At 41.4% G+C, this 20,499-nt stretch overlaps 1 protein-coding gene across 2 annotated transcripts in view; it reads left to right on the forward strand.

Moving 5' to 3' along the window:
- Nucleotides 1-3,895: 3,895 nt before the first annotated feature.
- Nucleotides 3,896-20,499, forward strand: part of ALDH18A1 (aldehyde dehydrogenase 18 family member A1) — a 54,374-nt gene continuing 37,770 nt past the window's right edge. The window contains exons 1-2 of one of the 2 annotated variants that reach the window (XM_061169167.1): nucleotides 3,896-4,056; nucleotides 7,294-7,409. In XM_061169167.1, coding sequence (XP_061025150.1) covers nucleotides 7,322-7,409 — 88 coding nt within the window. In that variant the 5' untranslated portion in view covers nucleotides 3,896-4,056; nucleotides 7,294-7,321. The remainder of the gene's footprint in view (nucleotides 4,057-7,293; nucleotides 7,410-20,499) is intronic. The other variant, XM_061169087.1, reaches the window with a different exon arrangement.

Raw genomic sequence — 20,499 nt, forward strand, 5'->3', positions numbered from 1 at the left:
TGTTCCTTATTTATGAGTAACTTCCCATTTCTATTGATGTATTTGCTTGTTTGGCATTCTGGGCCTGTCTTTTAAAGCAGGGGTTCCGAAAGGCCAGTCACATCATAAACTGGGGTTCTTTAAAACTGCTGATTCCTCGGCCCTGCATCTAGAGATTCTAATTCACTGGGGGCTCGAAGAATCTGTATCTTTTAAAAGCCTTCCTGGTGCTTCTCATGTTCAGCCTGGTTTGTGAAACTACAAAGTTATATTGCATAGTCTGGCTGAAACTGGTTAAGTGTTTGTCCTAACATTGCCAACTCACGTAACATGTCTACCGGCCTAGCCTACTCCCTTTTCTCGGAGAATCCCCTCCACACGGAGCTCTGCTGTGTTGGAGTTACCTGCATGACCCCTCCTCTCCCTGCCACAGCTGACTAGACCAAAAATGGAGTCCTGGACCAAGTTAGGCCAGTAAGATTTTCTTTCTAGGAATATGAAACTAGGATGAAGTCTAAAAGTCAGTGGGGAGGAGGCACTAAAGATAGTTTAGGGCTGAGGAAGCCATTTTCCACCAGATGTTCACTAATGAAGAGTGTATCTTAAAAGGGGAAAAAAAGAAGCAGATTGCAGACAGAAGTGTAAATAGGAAACCCAGAAATGGAGGAGAATATTCGTTCCCAACTTCCAATTCCTTGTACCCACCTCTTATGACATCCAATTTTACCTTCTGCTCTTCTTTACCTTTTACTCTTTCTAGTAAATTGTTTTGTTTGAATAAGTTTCTGTTACTAACAATTAAAGAACCTGAGACTAAGATAACTTTATTTTTTTAAAGATTTATTTATTATTTATTTTATTTTTGTCTGCATCAGGTCTTAGTTATGGCACGCGGGATCTTTCATTGCAGCGCGCGGGCTCTTTGTTGCAGCACACGGGTTTCTCTCTAGTTGTGGCGTGCAGGCTCCAGAGCGTGTGTGCTCTGTAGTTGTGGCGCGTGGGTTCCAGAGCGCATGGGCTCTGTAGTTTGTGGCATGCAGGCTCTCTAGTTGAGGCGCACGAGCTCCGTAGTTGTGGCATGCGGGCTTAGTTACCCCACAGCCCGTGGGATCTTAGTTCCCTGACCAGGGATGCAACCTGTGTCCCCTGCATTGTAAGGCAGATTCTTTACCACTGGACCACCAGGGAAGTCCCCTAAGATAACTTTAACCTAGTACTCTATGGCAGGTAAAGATGCAGTCTTCAGTCCTGCATTCTTATTTTCAAGTTCTAAATAGCCCACTTCCTTTGTGACATTCTGGTCATGTCCAGCCCTATTTCCACTTGCTGAGACAAAAGTTAAATCCCTCCAATCCAAATAGAATCACTTTTTTTTTTTTTTTTTTTTTTTTGGCTGTGTTGGGTCCTCGTTTCTGTGCGTGGGCTTTCTCTAGTTGCGGCGAGCGGGGGCCACTCCTCATCGCGGTGCACGGGCCTCTCACTGTCGCGGCCTCTCCTGTTGCGGAGCACAAGCTCCAGACGCGCAGGCTCAGTAGTTGTGGCTCATGGGCCTAGTTGCTCCGCGGCATGTGGGATCTTCCCAGGCCAGGGCTTGAACCCGTGTCCCCTGCATTGGCGGGCAGATTCTCAATCACTGCCCCACCAGGGAAGCCCCTACTTTTTTTTTTTTTTAAGTTACATGAAGGAAAGATACCATGGCTGTATTATTTCCTTGATTTCTTTTTTCTTTCTTCCTTTTTTTTCTTGGTTATATTCACTAGTTTGTTTTATTTTCTATTTCCTTCATTTCTATGGAAAGGCAAACTAGATTATAATTCCAGTATTTGATTTTTCCCAACCCACAGTCACATATCCCACTCCTTTCTCTTTATTGGTGAAGTAGAATATTAATAGTAAGACAGTAATGAAAATAAATAGAAAATATTTGGACAGTGTTAAAGGATTTTCATATTTGATCTTAACAATGCTATAGGCTAATTTATGTAGAATATAGTATATAGAATATAGGCAAGTATAGAAGATAGACAAGGGCAGTATTATTAACACATTGCTTATTTGAGAAAACTAAGCCCAAGGAAATTAAGTTCATTCATTTATCAAATATTTATTGGCTATTATGTGCCAGGAATATACTTCCCTGCTCTTAGGAGCTTATATTCTAGCAGGGAAGGTAGACAAACAATTAACATAAGGTGATGTGTGGGTTAAGGACACATTAAGAACAGAACAGCACTTACTGAGTGGAGAAAGCCTCTGTCCCTAATGACTTTAGCTATACCCACAGTTACCTATTTTGTTCTAAGTTCATGGTGAGAATCTTAAAAGCTCAAGGACCCAATGAAACTACTGGAGGACAGTTTTATTTCTTTTGTATCCCCTACCCTACTTTAAATCCAGAGTGCTCAAAACTTAACACATGTTCGGTGTTCTCATCCGTCACCCAAAAGAATTGCTCCCCTCATCTATTTCCTAACACTGTGTTGCAGCACCACCAGATTTGCAACTACCCCTCGTTGTCTCTCACCCTCCCCCTTTCAAGTAGTTAGCGAGGTCACCTCTCCCTCCTTTATGCTCCCTGCCCCCTACTGGAGCCTTTTCCCCAGTCATCATTTCTTTACTTGGGCCTTTGCAATAGGCTAACCAAGCTCCCAGCTTATACCCCTCTCTCCTGATTTCAGACACACAAATCTGATCATGCCACTCCAGTACTTTAAAAGTCATGGTTCTCTAACTTTGAGGATGATAAAACTTGAAACCTTTAGCATGGCACAAAAATTTTGCAAGATGCCCCTACCCCACCAAACACCCCGCCTGTCATGTCCCACATGCAGCCTCTCCTCATAGGGTGTCTCCTGCCTCTGCATATTCCATTCCCTCTTCCTCCTGTGATCCTGCTCCCCTCTTATACATGAACTACTTACTTCTTGTCCTTCAAAGCACAATTCGAATATCGGCTCTTTTCAAAGCCTTGCCTGTTGTGCCCCTGGGCACCCCCTCCTCTAACATTAATCACACAGTGCTGTAATCTTTTGCTCACCTGTCTGCCTTCTCATAAGGCTACGGACTGATCTAGAGAGGTGATGATGTCTTCCTCCAAACCTAGGGAGTGCCTGATACATGAAGTAGCCAACGTTTTAAAAGCGAGGGAATGAATAAATAGGCTCAGCAATGTTCTCAGGGACAACTACGCAAGGGGCAAGATGCCTTCCTCGTGACCGACCTCCACCCAAGTGCTCTGCCCTCCCCAACCCCCCACGTGCCCAGCGTGCCCAGCACTACCTCTGTGCCTATGCAGGGATGTGCCCTTTGAGGAAAACACAGCAAGTATAACAGAGGGAGAGTGTCTGAGCTCTAATTTCAAGGGTGGATCCGCATTCACCTTTGGAATGGTGTCAGTTGCCAGGGATTAAATACAACTATTTTAAATTACAGTAGTCTCACCAATGCCCTTGCTGAACGAGAGTTGGGCTGGGACACTTGGGGAAACCTCCAGGCGACTAGGGGGCAAATCATTTTATCGCAGTGCCAACATATTTCCATTTAGGCAGCAGAAGTTTGCCTGGAGTGTGGGATCCTCAAATTGTGTACATTGATCCAACCAATTGATACTTCTGAGGTGTGCCTGGGATATAATGATCAACAGTGACAAACACACCGTATGGGATCTACCAGCAGCTGAGGGATCTAGGCATCTTTTCTGCCTCCCTGGAAGGCCCGATGGGCGACCCTCTTCGGCCCATTTCCCGTCTGCTCCTGGGACATGGGCATCCACCCAGAGCGCTCCAGCCCCGCCCGCCCCCCCCCAGTCGTAGGCCTGGCCTCAGCGGGCTGGGCTCGCCACGTGGAGCGCGGGCCGGATTCTCAGAAGGCGCCTACGCCATTGCCGCGGCGCAGCTCCGGGCCGACCCCTTGCGTCGCGTCAACAGCGGAGGCCGCGCGGCCTGGGTTTACTCCAACGCTGCGGACGTAACGTCATCCTCGCGGTACGTGTACGGAAGAAAAGGGAATGTAAGCCGGTGCCAGAATCCGCCCGCGTGTAGTACGGGCCGGGCGCCGGGGCTGGGCGGCTGAGTTCAGGTAGGTACGGGCGGGCGGCGCGGATGGCGGGGACAGTGGCGGGGATGGGGTGGCGCCGGTGCCTCCGCGGGGGCTGAGGCGCTGCCCGGGCTGGGGCGAGGGAAGGTGTGTGCGCAGGGTCGCGGGCGACCGAGGGGGCTGCCGGGGCGCGCGGCCGGAGCAGGGTGGCGGGGTCGGGCCCGCGAGTGAGTGTGGGAGCGCGGAGGGATGGCGGCGGGCTGGGCCGTCCAGAGCGCGTTGCACCGCCACATGCCCGGGCGCGGAGGCCCAGGCGCAGCGGGGACTGCGGGCACCCGAACTCCGTGGCAGCCCTCGGATACACCCAAATGCAGGAACTGATCCATGTGGAGGCTTGACGACCCAGCAGACCCCTTCTCCGCCCAGGAGTCCGGAGCTAGCTTCCAGTGCACCTGCATGGGTGGTGGGGTTTCACCCTGTTCGTGACTGTCCACACGGCGACTCTCAGGGGCCTGTGTGTGCAGTCCCTCGCAGCCCGCCTGGGCTTTCGGGATCCCCTCTTCAAAACCATTCCCCCCCACCCTGCAGCCGGAGAGCTCGCTCACCACCGCCTTTTGCAGCGTGGCATACGGCCTGTGAAGAGTTCCTTCCTGGCACATCAGGGCGGACCCAGATCCATCCCCCCCTCCCCCCTCCCCCATCACCTTTCTCTGCTCTAGAGGCGGTGAGCTTTATCATTGGGTCTTTGTCTTAAAGTGGTGAACCATATACCAAGCCTGTGTTTCTGGGCGACGTTTGTTGAGACTAAAGTTCAGTTCTCTGTTCAAGTAAGAAAGATAAGGGCTTTCTGTTTAGAACCTGTAAAGAGGTACTTGAGAAATGTCCTGAGTCAAAACGTGGAAACTTTTCATTTGATGACATGGAGTCTAGACAGACACACATAACCTTTGCTCCCTGGAATTAGCCATGTACTTTTTGAGGGCATAATAAATTCTGGCAGGATGAACTATCCTTTGCAGTGAGGTAGGGGTCAGTCAGAGGCCATGAGAGAGGCAGGGAGGCCTGGTTTCTAGATCAGTCTTCAACCTGATAACTTACTGACCTTAAACCTTCAGAGCTTTCAGTTATTCATAGATAAGAGAGAGGTAAACAGTCCATAAGTATAATTTATGATTACGTCTCTCCATCAGAGGATATGGAATTCTTTGTGCCTGTGATAGGTCCTGAAAGAAATAAAGAAATGGTTGTAAGATATCATTAGTGTCTGAAAGACAGACAGAGGAGAGCAGATGTTTATTGAGCATCTCTTGTACCCAGGCATTCCATGCATTCTCTCACAATAATTCTATGAGGTCCTTACTTTTATTGTCCCTGGTTTACAGATGAGGAAACTGAGACTTAGAAAGATTGGAAGACCCACAGCTAGCAAGGCACACAGCTAACAAGTGCAAAGCTTGAACCTAAATCTCTCCAACTCCAGAATCCTTGTGTCCCATGTTTACCATGCTGTCAGTGGGAAGTTTATAATCCAGTTGGGAAAATCAGCAGTAGCACATGAACCAGTCAGAAACTAATGCTAGAGTTGCTGGGGAAAGTTTGTGAAGGAGATAGAATTAGAATTTTAGTGTCACTATTTGATTATTTTACCCTTTTGGCTCTTCTAGGGTTATTTTGGAGAATTCATATGTAAATAATTGTTTAGCAATAATTACTGAAGGAATTTGTAAAAGCAGCAAACATAGATCATGGGCTCATATCATGCTTCAGTGTTATGCAAATAATTTTCTCTTGGGACCTTCCATACCGTCACAAACACTGAAGTCAACAGAGAGCACTTAACACTTTCTATTGCCTATTAGAGGCCATATCTTTTACAACAGATGTGTCCTGCCAGTCTCTTCTCTCTTCTTTCTGTACCTTTGTGCAGTATAAATTGAAGAGCATTAACCATTCCTTGTTTCTCTTCACTTTGGGGCAAAATGCTAGTCTTTTGAGGCATGTTTAAGCACGTTGAGGCATGTTTAAGAGGGTTGAATATATCTACCAATACGTAGAGAAGTTAAAAGGAGACCCACAAGCAAAGAACACACAGTGTTTTTCTTATCTTGTGAAAACAACCATGTCCCTGTAGTGTAAGAGCTACAATAATGAATGGCATATTTTCTGTGTGTTTTTTTTATATATATATATGTGTATATATATATATATCAAGATAGATAGATGAAGAAGCCCCCTACCTATTTGTGAAATAAACTAATCTTTGTCTAAAACTTCAAGTTTGACCTACCGTGGGAAAACGCCCACAGCCACTATGTTCTCAGCTCTGAGATTTCTAGGTATGTACTCATCCTCCAAGAGATGTGCCCACGGTCATTTCAGATGCCAGCCATTTGCAGGCATTGCCACTCCTTCCCAGGGATGCAAGAGTGTGCTTTGGATTCCTGTGGACGGCAAGAAGAAAGACAAAACAGCAGCTTCTGACCTTTCCTCCCTCTTCTTGTGTCAGCAAGGATCAAGCTGACATTTCAAATATGTGGTTTTCAGAGTTCTGTCGGGAGGTGATAGCGGGAAGGTGGAGATGGCTGCTTACGGCATGTTGAATCTGTTTTTTGATCTGTTGGAGACTCCCTAATGGTATAGGAATTGTGGTGAAGATTTAATATCACTACGTAAACATTATACCTTAAAGATTTTTTTTACTCAGAATATTCATAATCTTTAGTTTCAATTTGTTTACATAAAAACTAAGATGGTTGGGACTTGCCTGGTGGCACAGTGGTTAAGAATCTGCCTGCCAGTGCAGGGGACACTGGTTCGAGCCCTGGTCCAGGAAGATCCCACATGCTGCGGAGCAACTAAGCCCATGCGCCACAGCTACTGAGCCCGCACGCTGCAACTACTGAAGCCCGTGCTCTGCAACAAGAGAAGCCACTGCAATGAGAAGCCCTCGCACTGCAACAAAGAGTAGCCCGCGCTCGCCGCAACTAGAGAAAGCCCACGCAGCAACGAAGACCCAATGCAGCCAAAAATAAATTAATTAATTAATTAATTTAAAAAAAACTAAGATGGTTGTAAGAAAGGAAGAATAGAGTCAGAGCCTGGGAAGGAGCCATTTGTTTTTTCTCTCTTTTCTATATGTAGAAGAGGTGGGAGTTCCTCTAATACATGGGAGTTTAGAGCAGGAGAGTCAAGTTTTTACTCTCAGTGTGGGGAGGTGGACGAAAATAAAATGAATTGTCTGGTATTTTGATTATTCATTTTTTAAAATGCATTCTGCAGATACCTTGGTCAGTGACCACCTCGCAGCATGTTGAGTCGAGTCTGCCGCTCTGGGTCCCAGTCCTTCACCCACCGTCTCCTGCCCTGGGTCCAATCCACAACACTCTCCAGATCTTGTAGGTACCATAGGAAACATAAATATGTGCGAGGTTTGGTCCAAGTGTGTTTCAGCAAGGTTTTTAAAAGTAAAAAAAAATGTAATTTGGCAGAATTGGACAAAGGCAGTAAGCAAGGAAGCAGCCTACTGGTGAAACGTTGTGTTTGTATTTATCAATAAAGTGAAATTTCTGGAGGGGATAGATGGGTTTATGGCATGGATTATGGTGATGGTTTCACGAGTGTATACTTACCTGCAAACTCATCAAGTTGTGTACATTAATTTTGTACAGCTTTTGGTATGTCAAATAAATAAATAACTCAAAATTTAAAAAAAATTTTAAAGATAAAGTGTTACCGTTATTTAATCCCCCCAGATTTTTTGCAGGCTATTTTTGTTCATTCCTTTTTTGTAACTAAGTGTTTAATTTTGAGATAATTATAGATTCACTTGCAGTTGCAAGAATTAGTACAGAGAGATCCCTTATACCCTTTCCCCAGTTATCCCAGTATCTCAACCAGGGTATTGACCAGGGTGGATAGAGTCAAGATAAGATTTCCATCACTACAGCATCCTTCAAATTTCTCTTTTCTAGCTGTCCTCTCCTTCCTGTCCCTAACCCCGGGCAGCCTCTAATCTGTGCTCCATTTTTATACGTTTTAAATGTTATATAAATGAAATCATACAGTATGTGACCTTTGGGGGTGACTTTTTTTACTCAGCATAAATCTCTGGAGATTCATCTAAGTTCTTGTGTATGTCAGTTTGTTCATTTTTATTACTGAATAGTATTTAATGATATGGGGGTACCACAGTTAGTGTAACCATTCACCATTGAAGGACATCTGGTTGTTTAACATTTTTTGTCTGTTATGAATAAGGCTGCTGTGAACATTCGTGTATAGGACTTTGTGTGCACATAGTTTTGGTTATCTGGGAGAAATGTCCAAAAGTTCAGTTTCTGGGTTGTATGTTAGCTTCATGGGGTAGTTAGTTTTATAAGAAATGGCCAAACTGTTTTTGCAGAGTGGCTGTACCATTTTACATTCACACCAGCAATGTATGAGTGATCCACTTTCTCTTCATCCTCACCAGCATTTGATGTTGCCTCTCTCCGATTTTATCCATTTTGATAGATATATAATGATATCTCACTGTGGTTTTAAATTCCTTTTCTCTATTGGCCAGTGAGGTTGGACATCTCTTCATATGCTTATTTGCTGTCTGTATATGCTCATCAGTGAAATGTCATTTGCTCATTTTTAATTGGATTGTTTGGTTTTCTACTTTTGAACTTTGAGAGTTTTTTAATGTCTTCTACATACTAGTCCTTGGTCGGATTTGTGGTTTGAAAGTATTTTCTCCCAGTTTGTAGCTTGCCATTTCAGTCTCTTAACAGGGTCTTTCACAGAGGAAAGTTTTTTTTACTTTGATGAGGTCCAGTTTATCAGTTTTTCATTTTATGGATTGTACATGTGAGGTCAAGTCTAAGAACTCTTTGTATAGCCTTAGATCCTGAAGATTTCCTGTTTCTTTTTCTAAAAGTTTTGAAGTTTTGCATTGAAGTCCATGATCCATTTTATTTTTGTTTGGTTTTTTTAACATCTTTATTGGAGTATAATTGCTTTACATTGTTGTGTTACTTGCTGCTGTATAACAAAGTGAATCAGCTATACATATACATATATGCCCATATCCCCTCCCGCCCACCCTCCCTATCCCACCCCTCTAGGTGGCCACAAAGCCCCAAGCTGATCTTCCTGTGCTATGCCGCTGCTTCCCACTAGCTATCTGTTTTACATTTCGTACTGTATATATGTCCATGCCACTCCCTCACTTCGTCCCAGCTTACCCTTCCCCCTCCCTGTGTCCTCAAGTCCATTCTCTACGTCTGCGTCTTTATTCCTGTCCTGCCCCTAGGTTCTTCATAACCTTTTTTTTTCTTTTTAGATTCCATATATATGTGTTAGCATATGGTATTTTTTTTTCTCTTTCTGACTTACTTTACTCTGTATGACAGACTCTAGGTCCATCCACCTCACTGCAAGTAACTCAATTTTGTTTCTTTTTATGGCATTAACCGTAAAAAGTAATATTCCATTGTATATATGTGCCACATCTTCTTTATCTATTCATCTGTCGATGGACACTTAGCTTGCTCCATGTCCTGGCTACTGTAAATAGTGCTGCAGTGAACACTGTGGTACATGACTCTTTTTTTTTTTTTTTTTTCAATCCCAATCGCCCAATTCAGCACACCACCATCCCCACCCCACCACAGTTTTCCCCCCTTGGTGTCCATATGTTTGTTCTCTACATCTGTGTCTCAACTTCTGCCCTGCAACCCGGTTCATCTGTACCATTTTTCTAGGTTCCACATACATGCGTTAATATACCTCATTTGTTTTTCTCTTTCTGACTTACTTCACTCTGTATGACAGTCTCTAGATCAATCCACGTCTCAACAAATGACTCAATTTCGTTCCTTTTTATGGCTGAGTAATATTCCATTGTATATATGTACCACAACTTCTTTATCCATTCGTCTGTTGATGGGCATTTAGGTTGCTTCCATGACCTGGCTATTGTAAATAGTGCTTCAATGAACATTGGGGTGCATGTGTCTTTTTGAATTACGGTTTTGTCTGGGTATATGCCCAGTAGTGGGATTGCTGGGTCATATGGTAATTCTATTTTTAGTTTTTTAAGGAACCTCCATATTATTCTCCATAGTGGCTGTATCAATTTACATTCCCACCAACAGTGCAAGAGGGTTCCCTTTTCTCCACACCCTTTCCAGCATTTGTTGTTTGTAGATTTTCTGATGATGCCCATTCTAACTGGTGTGAGGTGATACCTCATTGTAGTTTTGATTTGCATTTCTCTAATAATTAGTGATGTTGAGCATCTTTTCATGTACTTCGTGGCCATCTGTATGTCTTCTTTGGAGAAATGTCTATTTAGGTCTTCTGCCCATTTTGGATTAGGGTGTTTGTTTCTTTAATATTGAGCTGAATGAGCTGTTTATATATTTTGGAGGTTAATCCTTTGTCCGTTGATTCGTTTGCAAATATTTTCTCCCATTCTGAGGGTTGTCTTTTCGTCTTGTTTATGGTTTCCTTTGCTGTGCAAAAGCTTTGAAGTTTCATTAGGTCCCATTTGTTTATTTTTGTTTTTATTTCCATTACTCTAGGAGGTGGATCAAAAAAGATCTTGCAGTGATTTATGTCAAAGAGTGTTCTTCCTATGTTTTCCTCTAAGAGTTTTATAGTGTCCAGTCTTACATTTAGGTCTCTAACCCATTTTGAGTTTATTTTTGTGTATGGTGTTAGGGAGTATTCTAATTTCATTCTTTTACATGTATCTGTCCAGTTTTCCCAGCACCACTTATTGAAGAGACTGTCTTTTCTCCATTGTATATCTTTGCCTCCTTTGTCACAGATTTGTTGACCATAGGTGCGTGGGTTTATCTCTGGGCTTTCTATCTTGTTCCATTGATCTATGTTTCTGTTTTTGTGCCAGTACCATATTGTCTTGATTACTGTAGCTTTGTAGTATAGTCTGAAGTCAGGGAGTCTGATTCCTCCAGCTCCATTTTTTTCCCTCAAGACTACTTTGGCAATTCGGGGTCTTTTGTGTCTCCATACAAATTTTAAGATGATTTGTTCTAGTTCCGTAAAAAATGCCATGGTAATTTGATAGGGATTGCATTGAATCTGTAGATTGCTTTGGGTAGTATAGTCATTTTCACAATGTTGATTCTTCCAATCCAAGAACATGATATATCTCTCCATCTGTTGTTATCATCTTTAATTTCTTTCATCAGTGTCTTATAGTTTTCTGCATACAGGTCTTTTGTCTCCCTAGGTAGGTTTATTCCTAGGTATTTTATTCTTTTTGTTGCAGTGGTAAATGGGACTGTTTCCATAATTTCTCTTTCAGATTTTTCATCATTAGTGTATAGGAATGCAAGAGATTTCTGTACATTAATTTTGTATCCTGCAACTTTACCAAATTCATTAATTAGCTCTAGCAGTTTTCTGGTGGCAGTTTTAGGATTCTCTATGTATAGTATCATGTCATCTGCAAACAGTGACAGTTTTACTTCTTCTTTTCCAATTTGTATTCCTTTTATTTCTTTTTCTTCTCTGATTGCCGTGGCTAGGACTTCCAGAACTATGTTGAATAATAGTTGTGAGAGTGGACATCCTTGTCTCGTTCCTGATCTTAGAGGAAATGCTTTCAGTTTTTCACCATTGAGAATGATGTTTGCTGTGGGTTTGTCATATATGGCCTTTATTATGTTGAGGTAGGTTCCCTCTGTGCCCACTTTCTGGAGAGGTTTTATCATAAATGGGTGTTGAATTTTGTCAGAAGCTTTTTCTGCATCTATTGAGAAGATCATATGGTTTTTATTCTTCAGTTTGTTAATATGGTGTATCACATTGATTGATTTGCGTATATTGAAGAATCCTTGCATCCCTGGGATAAATCCCACTTGATCGTGGTGTATGATCCTTTTAATGTGTTGTTGGATTCTGTTTACTAGTATTTTGTTGAGGATTTTTGCATCTATATTCATCAGTGATATTGGTCTGTAATTTTCTTTTTTGGTAGTGTCTTTGTCTGGTTTTGGTATCAGGGTGATGGTGGCCTCATAGAATGAGTTTGGGAGTGTTCCTTCCTCTGCAATTTTTTGGAAGAGTTTGAGAAGGATAGGTGTTAGCTCGTCTCTAAATGTTTGATAGAATTCACCTGTGAAGCCATTCTGGTCCTGGACTTTTGTTTGTTGGAAGATTTTTAATCACAGTTTCAATTTCATTACTTGTGATTGGTCTGTTCATATTTTCTATTTCTTCCTGGTTCAGTCTTGGAAGGTTATACCTTTCTACGAATTTGTCCATTTCTTCCAGGTTGTCCATTTTATTGGCATAGAGTTGCTTGTAGTAGTCTCTTAGGATGCTTTGTATTTCTGCGGTGTCTGTTGTAACTTCTCCTTTTTCATTTCTGATTTTATTGATTTGAGTCCTCTCCCTCTTTTTCTTGATGAGTCTGGCTAATGGCTTATCAATTTTGTTTATCTTCTCAAAGAACCAGCTTTTAGTTTTATTGATCTTTGCTATTGTTTTCTTTGTTTCTATTTCATTTTATTTCTGCTCTGATCTTTATGATTTCTTTCCTTCTGCTAACTTTGGGTTTTGTTTGTTCTTCTTTCTCTAGTTTCTTTAGGTAGGCTTGTATAGCTATAAACTTCCCTCTTAGAACTGCTTTTGTTGCATCCCATAGGTGTTGGATCATCGTGTTTTCATTGTCACTTGTCTCTAGGTATTTTTTGATTTCCTCTTTGATTTCTTCAGTGATCTCCTGGTTATTTAGTAATGTATTGTTTAGCCTCCATGTGTTTGTGTTTTTTACGTTTTTTTCCCTGTAATTCATTTCTAATCTCATAGCGTTGTGGTCAGAAAAGATGCTTGATATGATTTCAATTTTCTTAAATTTACTGAGGCTTGATTTGTGACCCAAGATGTGCTCCATCCTGGAGAATGTTCCGTGCGCACTTGAGAAGAACGTGTAATCTGCTGTTTTTGGATGGAATGTCCTATAAATATCAATTAAATCTATCTGGTCTATTGTGTCATTTAAAGCTTCTGTTTCCTTATTTATTTTCATTTTGGATGATCTGTCCATTGGTGTAAGTGAGGTGTTAAAGTCCCCCACTATTATTGTGTTACTGTCAATTTCCTCTTTTATAGCTGTTAGCAGTTGCCTTATGTATTGAGGTGCTCCTATGTTGGGTGCATATATATTTATAATTGTTATATCTTCTTCTTGGATTGATCCCTTGATCATTATGTAGTGTCCTTCCTTGTCTCTTGTAACATTCTTTATTTTAAAGTCTATTTTATCTGATATGAGTATAGCTACTCCAGCTTTCTTTTGATTTCCATTTGCATGGAATATCTTTTTCCATCCCCTCACTTTCAGTCTGTATGTGTCCCTAGGTCTAAAGTGGGTCTCTTGTAGACAGCATATATATGGGTCTTGTTTTTGTATCCATTCAGCAAGCCTGTGTCTTTTGGTTGGAGCATTTAATCCATTCACATTTAAGGGAATTATCGATATGTATGTTCCTATGACCATTTTCTTAATTGTTTTGGGTTTGTTTTTGTAGGTCCTTTTCTTCTCTTCTGTTTCCCACTTAGAGAAGTTCCTTTAGCATTTGTTGTAGAGCTGGTTTGGTGGTGCTGAATTCTCTTAGCTTTTGCTTGTCTGTAAAGCTTTTGATTTCTCCATCAAATCTCAGTGAGATCCTTGCCGGGTAGAGTAATCTTGGTTGTAGGTTCTTCCCTTTCATCACTTTAAGTATATCATGCCACTCCCTTCTGGCTTGTAGAGTTTCTGCTGAGAAATCAGCTGTTAACCTTATGGGAGTTCCCTTGTATGTTATTTGTCGTTTTTCCCTTGCTGCTTTCAATAATTTTTCTTTGTCTTTAATTTTTGCCACTTTGATTACTATGTGTCTCGGCGTGTTTCTCCTTGGGTTTATCCTGTATGGGACTCTCTGTGCTTCCTGGACTTGGGTGGCTATTTCCTTTCCCATGTTAGGGAAGTTTTCAACTATAATCTCTTCAAATATTTTCTCTGGTCCTTCCTCTCTCTCTTCTCCTTCTGGGACCCCTATAATGCGAATGTTGTTGTGTTTAATGTTGTCCCAGAGGTCTCTTAGGCTGTCTTCATTTCTTTTCATTCTTTTTTCTTTAGTCTGTTCCGCAGCAGTGAATTCCACCATTCTGTCTTCCAGGTCACTTATCCGTTCTTCTGCCTCAGTTATTCTGCTATTGATTCCTTCTAGTGTAGTTTTCATTTCAGTTATTGTATTGGTCATCTCTGTTTGTTTGTTCTTTAATTCTTCTAGGTCTTTGTTAATCATTTCTTGCATTTTCTCAATCTTTGTCTCCATTCTTTTTCCGAGGTCCTGGATCATCTTCACTATCATTATTCTGAATTCTTTTTCTGGAAGGTTGCCTATCTCCACTTCATTTAGTTGTTTTTCTGGGGTTTTTTCTTGTTCCTTCATCTGGTATATAGCCCTCTGCCTTTTCATCTTGTCTGTCTTTCTGTAAATGTGGTTTTTGTTCCACCGGCTGCAAGATTGTAGTCTTTCTTGTTTCTGCTGTCTGCCCTCTGGTGGTTGAGGCTATCTAAGAGGCTTGATGGGAGGCTCTGGTGGTGGGTAGAGCTGACGTCTCACTGTGGCTTCTCCTCTGTCCTTGGACGTGGGGTATCCTCCTTGGTGAAGTCCAGTGTCTTCCTGTCGATGATTGTCCAGCAGCCAGTTGTGATTCTGGTGTTCTCGCAAGAGGGAGTGAGAGCACGTCCTTCTACTCCGCCATCTTGGTTAATCTCCTGTATAATAATCGTACATGACTCTTATTGAATTATGGATTTCTCTGGGTATATGCCCAGTAGTGGGATTGCTGGGTCATATGGTAGTTCTATTTTTAGTTTTTTAAGGAAACTCCGTACTATTCTCCACAGTGGCTGTATCAATTTACATTCCCACCAGCAGTGCAAGAGGGTTCCCTTTTCTCCACACCCTCTCCAGCATATATTGTTTGTAGATTTTTTGATGATGGCCATTCTGACCAGTGTGAACTGATACCTCATTGTAGTTTTGATTTGCATTTCTCTAATGATTAGTGATTTTGAGCATCCTTTCATGTGTTTGTTGGTAGTCTGTATATCTTCTTTGGAGAAATGTCTATTTAGGTCTTCTGCCCATTTTTGGATTGGGTTGTTTGTTTTTTTGATATTGAGCTGCATGAGCTGCTTGTATATGTTGGAGATTAATCCTTTGTCACTTGCTTCATTTGCAAATATTTTCTCCCATTATGAGGGGTGTCTTTTCATCTTATTTATGGTTTCCTTTGCTGTGCAACAGCTTTTAAGTTTCATTAGGTCCCATTTGTTTATTTTTATTTTTATTTCCATTTCTCTAGGAGGTGGGTCAAAAAGGATCTTGCTGTGATTTATGTCATAGAGTGTTCTGCCTATGTTTTCCTCTAAGAGTTTTATACTGTCTGGCCTTACATTTAGGTCTTTAATCCATTTTGAGTTTATTTTTGTGAATGGTGTTAGGGAGTGTTCTAATTTCAGTCTTTTACACGTAGCTGTCCAGTTTTCCCAGCACCACTTATTGAAGAGGCTGTCTTTTCTCCATTGTATATTCTTGCCTCCTTTATCAAAGATAAGGTGACCATATGTGCATGGATTTATCTCTCGCCTTTCTATCCTGTTCCGTTGATCTATATTTCTGTTTTTCTGCCAGTACCATACTGTCTCGATTACTGTAGCTTTGTCATGTAGTCTGAAGTCAGGGAGCCTGATTCCTCCAGCTCCGTTTTTCTTTCTCAAGGCTGCTTTGGCTGTTCATGGTCTTTCGTGTTTCCATACAAATTGTGAAATTTTTTGTTCTAGTTCTGTGAAAAATGCCATTGGTAGTTTGATAGGGATTGCATTGAATCTGTAGATTGCTTTGGCTAGTATAGTCATTTTCGCAATGTTGATTCTTCCAATCTAAGAGCACAGTATATCTCTCCATCTGTTTGTATCATCTTTAATTTCTTTCATCAGTGTCTTATAGTTTTCTGCATACAGGTCTTTTGTCTCCTTAGGTAGGTTTATTCCTAGGTATTTTATTCTTTCTGTTGCAGTGGTAAATGGGAGTGTTTCCTTAATTTCTCTTTCAGATTTTTCATCATTTGTGTATAGGAATGCAGGAGATTTCTGTGCATTTATTTTGTATCCTGCTACTTTACCAAATTCATTGATTAGCTCTAGTAGTTTTCTGGTGGCATCTTTAGGATTCTCTATGTATAGTATCATGTCATCTGCACACAGTGACAGTTTTACTTCTTCTTTTCCGATTTGGATTCGTTTTATTTCTTTTTCATCTCTGATTGCTGTGGCTAAAGCTTCCAAAACTATGTTGAATAATAGTGGTGAGAGTGGGCAACCTTGTCGTGTTCCTGATCTTAGTGGAAATGGTTTCCGTTTTCCACCATTGAGGGCAGTGTTGGCTGTGGGTTTGTCATATATGGCCTTTATTATGTTGAGGAAAGTTCCCTCTATGCCTACTTTCTGCAGGGTTTTTATAATAAATGGGTGTTGAATTTTGTTGAAAGCTTTCTCTGCATCGATTGAGATGATCATATGGCTTTTCTCCTTCAATTTGTTAATATGGTGTATCGCGTTGACTGAGTTGCGTATACTGAAGAATCCTTGCATTCCTGGGATAAACCCCACTTGATCATGGTGTATGATCCTTTTAATGTGCTGTTGGATTCTGTTTGCTAGTATTTTGTTGAGGATTTTTGCATCTATGTTCATCAGTGATATTGGCCTGTAGTTTTCTTTCTTTGTGACATCTTTGTCTGGTTTTGGTATCAGGGTGATGTGGCCTCATAGAATGAGTTTGGGAGTGTTCCTCCCTCTGCTATATTTTGGAAGTTTGAGAAGGACACGTGTTAGCTCTTCTCTAAATGTGTGATGGAATTCGCTTGTGAACCCATCTGGTCCTGGACTTTTGTTTGTTGGAAGATTTTTAATCACAGTTTCAATTTCAGTGCTTGTGATTGGTCTGTTCTTATTTTCTATTTCTTCCTGGTTCAGTCTCGGAAGCTTGTGCACTTCTAAGAATTTGTCCATTTCTTCCAGGTTGTCCATTTTATTGGCATAGAGTTGCTTGTAGTAATCTTTCATGATCCTTTGTATTTCTGCAGTGTCAGTTGTTACTTCTCCTTTTTCATTTCTAATTCTATTGATTTTAGTCTTCTCCCTTTTTTTCTTAATGAGTCTGGCTAATGATTTATCAATTTTGTTTATCGTTTCAAAAAACCAGCTTTTAGTTTTATTGATCTTTGCTATCGTTTCCTTCATTTCTTTTTCATTTATTTTTGATCTGATCTTTATGATTTCTTTCCTTCTAACTTTGGGGGTTTTTTGTTCTTCTTTCTCTAATTGCTTTAGGTGTAAGTTTAGGTTGTTTATATGAGATTTTTCTTGTTTCTTAAGGTAGGATTGTATTGCTATAAACTTCTCTCTTAGAACTGCTTTTGCTTCATCCCATAGGTTTTGGGTCATTGTGTTTTCATTGTCATTTGTTTCTAGGTATTTTTTGATTTCCTCTTTGATTTCTTCAGTGATCTCTTGGTTATTAAGTAGTGTATTGTTTAGCCTCCATGTGCTTGTATTTTTTACAGATCTTTTCCTGTAATTGGTATCTAGTCTCATAGCGTTGTGGTCGGAAAAGATACTTGATACGATTTCAATTTTCTTAAATTTACCAAGGCTTGATTTGTGACCCAAGATGTGATCTATCCTGGAGAATGTTCCATGAGCCCTTGAGAAGAATGTGTATTCGTTTGTTTTTGGATGGAATGTCCTATAAATATCAATTAAGTCCATTTTGTTTAATGTATCATTTAAAGCTTGTGTTTCCATATTTATTTTCTTTTTTTTTTTTTAAAGCCATTCCTTACCTGCTCCCCCCAACTTTTTTTTTTTTAATTTTTTAATTTTATTTATTTATTTATTTTTGTCTGTGTTGGGTCTTCGTTTCTGTGCGAGGGCTTTCTCTAGTTGCGGAGAGCGGGGGCCACTCTTCATCGTGGTGCACGGGCCTCTCACTATCGCTGCCTCTCTTGTTGCGGAGTACAGGCTCCAGACGCGCAGGCTCAGTAATTGTGGCTCACGGGCCTAGTTGCTCCGCGGCATGTGGGATCTTCCCAGACCAGGGCTTGAACCCGTGTCCCCTGCATTGGCAGGCGGATTCTCAACCACTGCGCCACCAGGGAAGCCCCATATTTATTTTCATTTTGGATGATCTGTCCATTGGTGAAAGTGGGGTGTTGAAGTCCCCTACTATGATTGTGTTGCTGTCGATTTCCCCTTTTATGGCTGTTAGTATTTGCCTTATGTATTGAGGTGCTCCTATGTTGGGTGGATAACTATTTACAATTGTTATATCTTCTTCTTGGATTGATCCCTTGATCATTATGTAGTGTCCTTCTTTGTCTCTTGTAATAGCCTTTATTTTAAAGTCTATTTTGTCTGATATGAGAATTGCTACTTGAGCTTTCTTTTGATTTCAATTTGCATGGAATATCTTTTTCCATCCCCTCCCTTTCAGTCTGTATGTGTCCCTAGGTCTGAAGTGGGTCTCTTGTAGACAGCATATATACAGGTCTTGTTTTTGTATCCATTCAGCCAGTCTGTGTCTTTTGGTTGGAGCATTTAAACCATTTACATTTAAGGTAATTATCGATATGTATGTTCCTATTCCCATTTTCTTAATTGTTTTGGGTTTGTTATTGTAGGTCTTTTCCTTCTCTTGTGTTTCCTGCCTAGAGAAGTTCCTTTAGCATTTGTTGTAGAGCTGGTTTGGTGGTGCTGAATTCTCTTAGCTTTTGCTTGTCTGTAAAGGTTTTAAATTCTCCGTCGAATCTGAATGAGATCCTTGCTGGGTAGAGTAATCTTGGTTATAGGTTTTTTCCTTTCATCACTTCAAATATGTCCTGCCACTCCCTTTTGGCTTGCAGAGTTTCTGCTGAAAGATCAGCTGTTAACCTTATGGGGATTCCTTTGTATGTTATTTGTTGCTTTTCCCTTGCTGCTTTTAATATTTTTTCTTTGTATTTAATTTTTGGTAGCTTGATTAATATGTGTCTTGGTGTGTTTCTCCTTGGATTTATCCTTTATGGGACTCTTTGCACTTCCTGGACTTGATTATTTCCTTTCTCATATTAGGGAAGTTTTCAACTATAATCTCTTCAAATATTTTCTCAGTCCCTTTCTTTTTCTCCTCTTCTTCTGGGACCTCTATAATTCAAATGTTGGTACGTTTAATGTTGTCCCAGAGGTCTCTGAGACTGTCCTCATTTCTTCTCATTCTTTTTTCTTTATTCTGCTCTGCAGTAGTTATTTCCACTATTTTATCTTCCAGGTCACTTATCCGTTCTTCTGCCTCAGTTATTCTGGTATTGATTCCTTCTAGAGAATTTTTAATTTCATTTACTGTGTTGTTCATCATTGTTTATGTGCTCTTTAGTTCTTCTAGGTCTTTGTTAAACGTTTCTTGTATTTTCTCCATTTTATTTCCAAGATTTTGGATCATCTTCACTGTCATTACTCTGAATTCTTTTTCAGGTAGACTGCTTATTTCATCTTCGTTTGTTTGGTCTGGTGCGTTTTTACGTTGCTTCTTCATCTGCTGCATATTTCTCTGTCTTCTCATTTTGCTTGACTTACTGTGTTTGGGGTCTCCTTTTCCCAGGTTGCATGTTTGTAGTTCCCGTTGTTTTTGGTGCCTGCCCCCAGTGGGTGAGGTTGGTTCAGTGGCTTGTTAAGCGTCCTGGTGGAGGGGACTGGTGCCTGTGTTCTGGTGGATGAGGCTGGATCTTGTCTTTCTGGTGGGCAGGACCGCATCTGGTGGTGTGTTAGGGGGTGTCTGTGAACTTAGTATGATTTTAGGCAGCCTCTCTGCTAATGGCTGGGGTTGTGTTCCTGTCTTGCTAGTTGGTTGGCCTGGGGTGTCCAGCACTGTAGCTTGCTGGTCGTTGAGTGGAGCTGAGTCTTAGTGTTGAGACAGAGATCTCTGGGAGAGCTCTCACCGATTGATATTACGTGGGGCCAGGAGGTCTCTGGTGGTCCAGTGTCCTGAGCTCAGCTCTCCCACCTCAAAGGCTCAGGCCTGACACCTGGCCAGAGCACCAAGACCCTTGATGAAGAACGCTGCTACACAACGATGGTTTGACCGGAAGTGCCAGTCCCCCAATTTTTTTACCCCCTCGCAGTGATGGCACAGTTCACACCATGGAAAGTGATGTGCTCTGAATGTCAAGGCTCACAGGTTTTCTTATCAGAATTGCCATGAATCAACACAACATTGCAGAGAAGCAAGTATTCCCTGCTGCTACTGTACTCCAGGGCTGGGCAGACAAAAGATAGAGCATCCTGAGAAAGGCTACCATGATGGGGTCCAAGTTCACAGTAGCCAGTGCTCCCCACTCCAAAACTCAAGGTGTCCAGACAGCTGCTCTGAGCTGGGG

This window comes from Eubalaena glacialis, chromosome 1 (assembly GCF_028564815.1).
Source record: "Eubalaena glacialis isolate mEubGla1 chromosome 1, mEubGla1.1.hap2.+ XY, whole genome shotgun sequence".
NCBI lineage: Eukaryota > Metazoa > Chordata > Mammalia > Artiodactyla > Balaenidae > Eubalaena > Eubalaena glacialis.